The 12,183-nt window shown below is 39.7% G+C and overlaps 1 protein-coding gene across 1 annotated transcript in view; it reads right to left on the bottom strand.

Annotated features, from left to right (window-relative positions):
• Positions 1-12,183, bottom strand: part of LOC136858613 (uncharacterized) — a 119,594-nt gene that overhangs the window by 76,225 nt on the left and 31,186 nt on the right. Inside the window, exon 2 of the mRNA XM_067138309.2 lies at positions 4,050-4,163. Within this exon, the coding sequence (XP_066994410.2) occupies positions 4,050-4,163 (114 nt within the window). The remainder of the gene's footprint in view (positions 1-4,049; positions 4,164-12,183) is intronic.

Consider the following 12,183-nt stretch of genomic DNA (forward strand, 5'->3'; position numbering starts at 1 on the left):
TTTCTTACCGAGTCCCATTGGTAGGAAAAAAAAAAATTCACCATCAGAATGTTGTTGATGGTTATGAATTTCATGTTTTTGGTCCGTATTGAACTGAGAATAATATATAAGTAATAATAATAATAACGTAAATGTTTCCACCTTTTCAATACTACAATATATTCACAAAATTACAAAATTATACGGTACTAGTTTCGACCCATCTAGGGGTCATCATCAGCCGTATTGGAGCAAAGATCATTTGTGGCGAAATCCTAAGACAATATTATTTTAAAGAATAACAAGTGAAATGAGATGTTATGGTAATAGTTAATAATACAAGGAATATACATATTAAGAGGTTTTTAACAAAGAATAAAGTATAAATGGGGTGTTGTAAAAATTATAATCATGGAAATCAGTAAGTTCATGTATTGAAATGAAATATGGCTTAGGAAGAGGGCTTAAGGTGGGGCTGAAGGGTGCGGGAGAAAGTGTAATTGTCTTGGAAAAGTACCTTTGATTAAATTTAGGCACACCCCCATTGGAGGTGAGCTGCATGTACCATTTCAACTACATACCAGCCCTCCTGCCATTCTTAAATTTCTGGCAGTACCGGGAATCGAACCTGGGCCCCCAAGGACGGCAGCTAATAACACTAACCATTACGCTAGGGAGGCGGACGTGAAGTGAGATGAATCTTTGTATCAAGTTTTACTTTTCCAAGACAATTACACTTTCTCCCGCACCCTTCAGCCCCACCTTAAGCCCTCTTCCTAAGCCATATTTCATTTCAATACATGAACTTACTGATTTCCATGATTATAATTTTTACAACACCCCATTTATACTTTATTCTTTGTTAAAAACCTCTTAATATGTATATTCCTTGTATTATTAACTATTACCATAACATCTCATTTCACTTGTTATTCTTTAAAATAATATTGTCTTAGGATTTCGCCACAAATGATCTTTGCTCCAATACGGCTGATGATGACCCCTAGATGGGTCGAAACTAGTACCGTATAATTTTGTAATTTTGTGAATATATTGTAGTATTGAAAAGGTGGAAACATTTACGTTATTATTATTATTATTACTTATATATTATCAGAATGTTGGCCAGCAGGGTAGGAGAGGTGGTGGTATATAATTATTTCTAATCACTATATTGTGTGTCAAAAGCCTGGATTCAATTCCAAACCTCTCCACAGTGTTCATATGGAATGAAGGCATATCACGCTGTTGATGGCGATTTTGTCCATCTGATGAACACGTTAAGCTTTGAGCAGACCCAGTGGTGCCATTTGACAGAAGCAAGTTATGTGCTGGCACCAGGTTTCACCCTCTCCTTTCCTACTATCATAATATATAACATCTTCAATTCATCTCACTAACTCATCTGATGAGATTGATGTCGGGTATGGCAACTGGTCGTAAAACTTGATACGAAGATTCATCTCACTTCACGTCCGCCTCCCTAGCGTAATGGTTAGTGTTATTAGCTGCCGTCCTTGGGGGCCCAGGTTCGATTCCCGGTACTGCCAGAAATTTAAGAATGGCAGGAGGGCTGGTATGTGGTTGAAATGGTACATGCAGCTCACCTCCAATGGGGGTGTACCTAAAAAGAGCTGCACCACCTCAGGATGAGGACACTAGTTTATTTTTTATTTATCTCACTTCATATCCGACCCCGCAGAGAAAAGGGACAAGGGTTAGACTAGGGAGTAAAGAATACAGGGAGCTGCCTGTTACACTACTCTCTGTGGCTATAGCTTGAAGCCAATGGCCATGCCTGCAAAACATGGCAATTCTGATGTTGTGATTATATACAAACTAAGACAATTTCTCAGGAGTAGGGAAACTTCGATTCGCACAATTATGTATAATCGTTTTCAAAATAACAGGCGATTAGGTAACAAAATTATCTGGCCAACAGATCTATTAATGATTTATTACTAAGCTCTACAGAAGAGTTTCTCATGACTCGCAGGCTTAAATACACTCTCTCACTACTTGCCTATTGGTACTATAAACTGAGTATCTTGAAAGTAGGAGATGTAAATCTTCACCAGATATCAGTAAAGACAAGGAGTAGGCTATTAATAACGGCATACCACAATCTGAATGCTTCAAGGGAATGTGCAATATATCACCAAACTGGACGTAAACATTGTTTACTACATATTGTAGAGTGGTGGTGGTGATTATTGTTTTAATTGGAAGTACAACCATCAAGTAAACCATCTTCTATTAACATTAATCAAAGGTAAAAAGTGGAAAGGAGCCTGACACAAGTGGAAGCAATGCAAGACTCAGCTAAGGGTCCCATGGTCGCCTACCCACACTCCCAAGTTAAGAGCCCATTAGGTCCCTTTTAGTCGCCTTTTACAACAGGCAGGTGATACCATGGTTGTGGTTTCTTCTACCGCCACCAGCCACAGCGGGATATATATTTCAGAGTGGTCAGTCTAACTTAAAAATTCTCACAAAATGTGGAGTCAGCAAAGAGGATGCATCTCTATGTGCTAGAAGTAAGTGATATTCGGGTAAGAAGAGGTAGGAGATTATGAAGTGTACTTGATGGTGTTAAAAAGGGAAGGACAGAGTATGGTATGCTCATCAGGAATACTACTGCATGCAATATAGTTTCTGTTTGGCATGTAATTAAGTGAATGATGTGGGTAGATTTGGCAGTTGGAGGAAATAGGATGAGAATTGTCTCAGTGCATTCACCATGTGAGGGTGCAGATGAGGATGAAGTTGACAAGTTTTATGAAGCACTGAGCCGCATCAAAATCGGGGACTGAAAACTAGCCCTCACTGATTTCATTACAGATCACAGTAGAAGCAGATTCACTGGAATCTAGAACTGCAAAAACTTTTAAATGACAAATACAGAATATTTCTAGCACAGAGGATGCTATGTTTTCCAGTACTGGTTACCATCATTCTGTTGCTTAGTGGCAATACACATATTTAACATGAAAATGAAAATCCACAGCCTGTTTCCAGTCATTTGACTGGATCAGGAATGGAATGAATGAAGCCCCCTTCTACCGGCGAGGATGGGAATTGTGCTGGCTGCCGAAGCCTGTCGCACTCCTCTGGGGCAAAGATTAACGAAATGAAATGATACTGGAGAGTGTTGCAGGAAAGAAATATGACAAGGAAAACCAGAGTACCCGGACAAGAACCTGTTCCGCATCCGCTTTGTCCAGCACAAATCTCAAATGGAGTGACCGGGATTTCAACCACAGAACCCAGTGGCGAGAGGCCGGCGCGCTGCCGCCTGAGCCATGGAGGCTCTAGTACACATATTTAACAATCCCAAACTAAATTTAAACCACTGAAACACAACACACACACGCTATTCATCACAAGCTAAATAATCAACAACCGATCATACTTGAGTTACAGATTTGATTCGAGTAATACAGTCAATTGCCAAGATTTATGACCGTGATGCCTAGGCAAAAGGGTTTGTCTGGTAAACAGGTCTAAAAAAAAAAAAAAACCACATATATATTCAATTATTAAAAAAAATAAAAAAAATGTTTTCCACGTTAAATTTCCTGAACAGCAAAAGGTATCATACATAGGAAATGAAGCCATAAGTTTTTCTATACGATCTGTCAAGTGACTTCATCTGTTTGGAGATTTTTTCTGAATTTGTACAGTTAAAATGATTCAAATTCTACACGAAACTGCAGGTATCATGGTTAAGGGATCAACATTCACGTAAAATTGTAAGTGCACTTGCTTGCTTTCAGTAATGTAAAACAAAATTCTGATATCCAAGAGCTGCGTAACTGTAACAGCCTTTGAACTTCAACAAAAAACTACATATATTCTACATTTATCAACAATTTTATATACTCAATCCTTTGAAATTATCTCCAATTAAAAAATGATGTCATCAATTTACAAAAGTTGGGCAAGATGAAAATAATAAAATTTTAGTTTCTCGGGCACACACTGCATTTATTTACAACATAATACCAAAGAACATACGTGTACGTAAAACTTACCAGAGGAAAATTGGAACAAACATCTTTTGAAGAAACATTCTTCAGCATAGTTTCTGAATTCAAACAGTTTAATCTAAATTCATAAAACATATCTAACTTATAAGCACAGCGGTGACAAATCTTTTTCGGCAGAGTATCTTCCTTCGACACCTGAAAATGAAAAAATAAATAACAAGGATTCAAGCATTCAAAAATATTTGAGTATAATACAACACATACCCAAAACCAAACCTAAATTGTTTATTATCCTAAATGAAACATAAAATTCATCACTAAAGCCTACAATATAAAAATCACTAATAAACACTTAAAAATCTAAATTTATATACTCAAAACTACTTCTCCATGAACAATAAAATCCAGAAAGTACATTAGTACTATAGTTCAGAGAAATATCAAGTTTAACTGTCCCAAAATAAGATGGCTCAATCAGTCTGATACCATTCAAGGGCAGTCTTTCTCATATTTGGGGGCATGGGAGCTAAGAGAGAATGTCATCAAAGGTGGTGCCAGTTGGCCTCTCACCAAGTTGCAGCTGAAATCCCAGCCAATGCACATAGGATTTCTGAAGTGGAAAGTTACAAGGCTATGATTCAAATTCTACATGAAACTGCAGGTATCATGGTTAAGGGATCACCAGTCACATAAAATTGTAAGTGCACTTGCTTGCTTTCAGTGACGTAAAACAAAATTCTGATATCCGAGAGTCTCGTAACTGTAACTGCCTTTGAACATGCCACTTATAAATAGTTCAAAGGTGCCTTAGCATACATGTATACTATAATTCACGTAACTGTGCTCAGTTCACCCGGAAGGACGTGGGTTTGATTCCCCGTCGGGAAGTCAAAAAATTTAAGAAACTAGATTTCCACTTCCGGAAGTGCATATGGTCCTGAGGTTCACTCGGCCTACACCAAAATTGAGTACCAGGTTAATTCCTGGGGGCAAAGGCGGCCAGACGTACATCTAACCGCTCTACCCCATCAAGTGCCAAGGTCCGGAAGTGCATATGGTCCTGAGGTTCACTCGGCCTACACCAAAAATGAGTACCAGGTTAATTCCTGGGGGCAAAGGCGGCCGGATGTAGATCTAACCACTCTACCCCATCAAGCGCCAAGGTTACGGATAGTGGAAGCCTTTACCTTCCACCCCTCCAAGGGCCTTCATGGCCTGTATGGAGATGACTTTGCTTTGCTTCTTGTGGTCCCTAAGGGAGCAATCTACCTATTTCTTTTCCCTATTACTAATGAAAGTTGAGCTGCATTCTGTGTGTAGGGGCAGGGACTGTGTGTACAAAATTCTGTGTGTAGATTGCTCCCTTAGGGGCCACAAGAAGCAAAGCAAAGTCATCTCCATACAGGCCATGAAGGCGTGGAAGGTAAAGGCTTCCACTATCCATAACCTTGGCACTTGATGGGGTAGAGTGGTTAGATCTACGCCCGCTAGGACTTTTTTTTTTGTTATTTGCTTTACGTCACACCGACACAGATAGGTCTTATAGTGACGATGGGACAGGAAAGGCCTAGGAATGGGAAGGAAGCGGCTGTGGCCTTAATCAGGGTACAGCCCCAGCATTTGCCTAGTGTGAAAATGGGGAAACCATGGAAAACCATCTTCAGGGCTGCCAACAGTGGGGTTCAAACTCACTACCTCCCGGGTGCGAGCTCACAGCTGTGCGCTCCTAATCGCATGGCCAACTCGCCCGGTGATGGGAAATCTTGCAATTATCTTTCAACCCGCATGTTGGCATTATCTGCCATGAGTTGCACGATGAAAAATCACTGCCAACTTTTATGTCATTGTATTGTGAATGTTACTAATGATGTACTTTGCAATGAAATTGATTACTATTTTCTTTAAAACTGTAAATCTGTTAGATAATATGTACAGTATAATGTAAAAAGAAACATGGCATGTTCAAATAATGTATTTAATAACCTACATGGAGTAGGATTGACAAATGACTTGTAGAAAGCAGTAGTATTGTTATTTTGTCCAGTTCATATTTAAAATGTTCAATGAGATGTCCAAGAAACAAGGAAAATCTAAGAACACCTCCAAAAATAAAAGTGAACAAACCTCATTTCAGAACTATAAGTAACATGAATGAGGGACTGAAAATTTAGGAAGATGAGTAAGCAATCCTAATTAGGTGCGCTGAACTGGTGGGCATAGTTAGATCCTATGATAAGTGATAAATTTATAACATAGTGTGAATTATCAAGTGTTATGGTTCTTTTTAGGAAATTCCACCTTTACAATACCAAACTGATTTATTCCTTATCAGGATAACATTATTGGTACATGTTTCATTCTTTTTATGTAATAGTGCTAATTAGACTAAATTTAACCAAATTTTTGCTTTCTTGATTAACCTAACAGTAGCACATTGTTCAAATGTTATTCTTGATTTCATGGTGGTAATATCTGCATTGGATGTATTATTATTGATTTATGGCACATGTGTGTATGTTATATATTTGCCTTTGTATATTATTACAGCATTCACTGAGTACAGTCAAGACTGATAATGATTTCTAAGAAAGGTGTTCGACTTGTTACAGCTGGCAACCAACATCGAAAGTGTGCACTGGAATTGACAATCTTACTAAGCAAGCCATTGCAAGGTTTATTTATAGTCAATTATATCTAGGCAACATAAGATAACTTCACTAAGAATATACTGCAAGATAATTTATCATAGATTATATTCAAGTAAGATAACCTCTCCGAAATGTTCTGCAGTAGTTCTTCACCATACGAATGAAAATTATGGTACATTCTTTCAACGTGTTATTTTCTTGGATGAGACAGATTTTTATGAGTGGTGAATCCATCTTCAACCCTCTACCCTTGAGAGAGCATGGTGGCAATCATGATTTCATAAACCTGATTTTCTTTCTCCAAGTCTGGCGGTCTTTCGGTATAAGTGTTGCCTCGTGGAAAGATTTCCCCACTAGAGGCTGCAGCTGGTTCACCCCTCTGATTGGATGTCTTTCTCATGATCCCTTGCCATTAATCTTTCCCTCCACTACAAGCTTCTCCAGTGTGCCTGTTCTTCTGGTGATGTGACCGAAGTACTGGAGGTAAGCCTGGCTGATGCATTAGTTCAGTGTTCATTCCAAGAAATTTGGAAAATGCATTGGTAAACCCATATCTTGAAGCTCTCCACTTTCCTCTGATCTGCCTGTTTGACTGTTCAGGTCTCAGTTGCATACGTGGTAATGAGGAATATAAGAGAGTAGTTGCAGTTTTGTGTTCTTAGTAACAGTACAGTCCTTCCATCATCATCATCATTACCCTTTATCCAGCTGTAGCCGGGTAGAGGCAAATATAGTATGGTTCCTCTCCACTTCGGTCTTTCCACTACTCCTCCTCCAACACTGTGTCCCAGTCCAGATTTCTTTCTCTAAAAACTGCATTGGATTGTGTCCTTCCATCTCAATCGTGGTCGTCCACGGCCTCTCCTTCCTTGCATTTCCATCACTTTTTTTGGCATTCTTTCATTACTCATTCGCTTTATGTGCCCAAACCATCTTAGTCGGTTCTTCTCTATTCTATCATTCATTTTTTTTACACTCCAATTTCGTCCTGGATTTTCTCATTCCTTATTTTGTCTCTTCTACTTTTCTGTATCATACTCCTCAAGAACTTCATTTTGGCTGCCTGTATTCGACTCTCATCCTTCTTTGTCACTGTCAAAGTTCCTGCTCCGTAAGTTGTTATGGGTACATAATACATCCTGTACAGTGTTTCCTTTGCTTCCATTGGCATAACATGTTTCTTACACTATGATAGAAACAGCTTCCAGCTTGAATCCTCTTACTAATCTCAGCATTTAGTCGAGCATTGTCCATTAATTCACTCCCCAGGTATTTGAACGTTTCTACTACTTCCAGGGGCTTGTCTGCAAGTCTAATCTGACCTTTCCCTTCTTTCTCCCCTCTAGTCATAAGAAGAGTTTTACTCTTTTCTACACTTATTTTCAATCCACATTCTTTGATCTTTGCATTGACCACAGCCAACTGTTCTTGAATCTCCATGTCATCTTTTCCCCAAATCACAATATAATCTGCAAATAACATGATGTTCCTCCATATGTTGCTTTTGCTGTTCTCATGATGTCAACCATTACTATTGTAAAGAGGACTGGTGATAGAACACTTCCCTGTCTCAGCCCACTAGTGATTTTGAACCAACTTGTGTTTGCATGCAACTACAACATTCCTTGTACAATGCCATGATCATTTTTATTAATCCCTGTCCAATTCCTTTTTGCACCATACTGTGCCAAACTTTAGTCCTGGGGACACCGTCATATGCCTTTTCAATGTCAATGAATGTCATCACCATAGCATTCCCATACTCCCATTGCTTTTCCATTAGTTGTCCCATAATAAAAATGGGCTTTATTGTTGACCGTCCACTTCTGAAACCAAACTGATTTTCCTGTATCTGATTTTCAACTCTCAACTTTATCCTACTTTCCAATATCCTCTCCGTTATCTTAGCAACATGGGATATCAGAGTAATTCCCGTGTATTTCTTCAATACTTTCTTATTGCCTCCTCATTCTCTCAGACAATCCTGAGAACTCGATATGTCCGCTGCAGGTCTACAGCTCCAGCTGCCTTTATCATCTCCAATGAAATTTTGTCTATTCCAGCAGTTTTTCCATTCTTCTTCTTTCTTACTGCCATTGCAATTTCATTCATTATAATTTCTTTATCCATTCATCAACTAATTACCTTTCCTGGTCGTCCATTGACTGACTGTCATTAGTTCTCATGTTCAGCAATTTCTGAAAATACTCTCTCCATCTATTTCTTATTTCCTCTGGCTTTTTAATATTATGCTGCCTTCATTCTTCACAAATCTGGTGTTTACTTGATCTCTCTTTTTGTTTCTTAAAATACCATACAGTAATTTCTTGCTGCCCTGCATATCATATCTCAATATTTCTGTGTGAATAATGCCCAGCTTTTCCTCTTTTCTTTCTCCACTACTTTCTTGGTCAAATTCTTTGCCTCCACATATTTTCTTCTCCTTTCTTCAGTCTTAGATGTTTTCCATGCCATTTTCTTTTCCTTCACTTTAATCTTTACCCTATCATTCCACCAGTGTGTCTCTTTGTCTTTCACATTTCCTGATGTTCTACCACATACCTTTTCTGCACATCCAATCAGTGCTTCCTTAAATCTTTTCCATTCATGTTCAACATTCCCCATCTCCGTCCTGGGTACCAAGGGTATTATTACCCTTTGAAATTCTTCTTGTATGCTTTTCTCCTTCAACTTCCATACTTTAATCCTTTCTCTCTTCTTAATGGGTTTTTTTCAACCTTTCCCACTTTCAATTTTCCTATCACAACTCTATGATCTGCACCAAAAGCTTTTTTAGGCATGGCTATAACATCTAAAAGGTTCTTCCGGTGTTCTTTCTCTATGATTATATAATCATTCATGGTCTTTGTTTATCTGCCTCCTCAACCATACCATGTAATCTTCTCACTGTTCTTCTTCCTAAACTAGGTGTTTCCAACAATAATTTGGCTCCTCATGCAAAAATCCACCAACAACTTGCCTTCTGAATTTACACTTCCATATCCAAAGGGCCCTACAACATCTTCCTTTCCTTGTCTTCCCATTCCAACTTGTGCATTTAGATCTCCCATCAATAGCACTTCCTATCCTCTATCCCTCTCTCTCCACTTCCTCTAAAAAGTCCTCTAGATGTTCATCTATGCAACCTGTTTGTGGGGCATACAAATGAAATAGATCTTTCATGCCATTTTCAAACTGGAGTCTAATCAGCATCATCCTATCGCTGACGCATTTTGTATACTTGGATTTATTTCTAAGTAAGATGGCCACTCCATTTTATGCCTCAAGTCCTCCGCTGTAATACAGCCTGTATCCTCCTTTCAGAGGATTTACACCCATACTCCTCTTCTTGGTCTCACACAGTTCAAGTATGGCTATATCTTTTTCTTTCATGAAGTCAACCAGTTCTTCTGTCTTTCTCGTCAGTGTCAGAACATTTACTGTCGCAATTTTCATGTAGTTTGGTGCTGGTTGCCCACTTCTCACAGTTCCCCCAGCACCCGAAGAGCTGTGTGTCGCTTTTAGCAGGGGATGCCCTAACCTTTTCTCAGGCACCATATCTGCTTTATCCATAGAGGCTATTGTTACGATGGGCTCGCCACACCCAAAGGCATTTAAAACCTACTGCCAGGTTCAAAATTAGGCTGCCCCTAACATGGATACAGATGCCTTTCGTAGCTGCTCCTCTGGAGTACAGACGCTACGGGTTTACCCCCTTCCACCATCTCCACCACACCGAAGTCCACCATCTCCGCCGTAGATGCCATTGAGGTCTTCACTCGTAATCCTGAGCTGGGACCCATACAGAATGTTACACGCCGGGTCAGTGTGCTCTGGGACTCACAGGCAGGGGCGCCACTCCCTGGGTAGGGCTGCCTACGAAGAGGGTCCCTACCTGCTACCTGGTCCTTCCATATCCTACTCAATTCTGTTGTTGGCTACCCTGGCCAGGGCTTTTCTTCTCTTGATTTCATTGGAACACCGGCAGTGCCAATGCACTATGAGAGACTTTGTCTCATTTTCAAAAACTGATGCCTGCCTTGCCATCAGACGATAAAGATGTAGATTCCCATAGGGAACCTGAAACATTTATTCGGAATGAGTAAATTTATAATACCAATATAGTTGGTCCGTTATTGGACATTATAAATTTTCCAGCTAACTCATTCCTGGTTGCCAGCGTTTCGCCCCAGTGTGCTAAGTTGGGCTCATCAGTTGGTAAATAGCACACCCACCAAGACACATTGCTAGTGCGTACCGTCGAGGCCACTGCGTAGCCTACTTGATGCCACTGGCAGTGCCAATGCACTATGAGAGACTTTGCCTCATTTTCAAAAAACTGATGCCTGCCTGGCCATAGGTTCCCTATGGGAATCAACATTTTTATCATCTGATGGCCAGGCAGGCATCAATTTTTGAAAAATGAGACAAAGTCTCTCACATAGTGCATTGGCACTGGCGGTGGCTTGAAGTAGACTACCCAGTGGCCTCCACGGTACGCACTAGCCATGAGTCTTCATGGGTGTGCTATTTACCAACTGATGAGCCCAATTTAGCACACTGGGGCAAAACGGTGGCAACCAGGAATGAGTTAGCTGGAAAATTTATAATGTCCAATAACGGACTAACTATATTGGTATTATAAGTTTACTCATTCGGAACAAATATTTCAGGTTCCCTATGGGAATCAACATCTTTATCATAAGTGGTATTTTCCGAGCTGTCAGTGGAGAGATGGCGTGGAATGACATCAGTAGACGAATAAATATGAGTGATGTGTTTAAAAGTAGGAAAGATCACAATATGAAGATAGAGCTGGAATTCAAGAGGACAAATTGGGGCAAATATTCGTTTATAAGAAGGGGAGTTAGGTATTGGAATAACTTACCAAGGGAGACGTTCAATAAATTTGCAATTTCTTTGCAATCATTTAAGAAAAGGCTAGGAAAACACAGATAGGATATCTGCCACCTGGGCGAATGCCCTAAATGCAGATCAGTAATGACTGATCGATTGATTGATCATCAAGAAAACTCTGCCAACCACAACAGAAATGTAAACACAGATGGTGAACCTCAAACTGCGATAGTGCCCTAGAATCCCATATTTGAGCCTGGAAGAACAGGCATATATAACGAACGCCAGAGTTTTGGAAGAACTTTTCAGAAACACAAAGATGAATATCCAAAACAGTGAAGATGAATCAAATGCTCATACCAGCTTAAAAGATTGGAGGAAACTGATAATTACTTCAAAAGTAACAACAAGCAAAATTTCTACAGGACCTTTTGGGAAGAAATAAGTAATTACAAGCCACCCAGCCTCCGTTTACTATGCCCTAACGGAACACTCGAGACCAACATAAAGGCCAACTGTGACATCCTGAAGCAGCTCTTCAAGAAGCTACACAACTGTGAACCACCTATAGAAAAACTCCAATACGACATACCCACCTCAAACTAGGACTCGGTTCACTAGGGCATGATGAGATATGAAACATCATATTACACCTCAAAAAACAACAAAGCAACAGGGGAAGAAGTGGTAATTGCTACAGTGCTCAAGAC

The sequence above is a fragment of the Anabrus simplex genome, chromosome 1, assembly GCF_040414725.1.
Source record: "Anabrus simplex isolate iqAnaSimp1 chromosome 1, ASM4041472v1, whole genome shotgun sequence".
Classification (NCBI taxonomy): domain Eukaryota; kingdom Metazoa; phylum Arthropoda; class Insecta; order Orthoptera; family Tettigoniidae; genus Anabrus; species Anabrus simplex.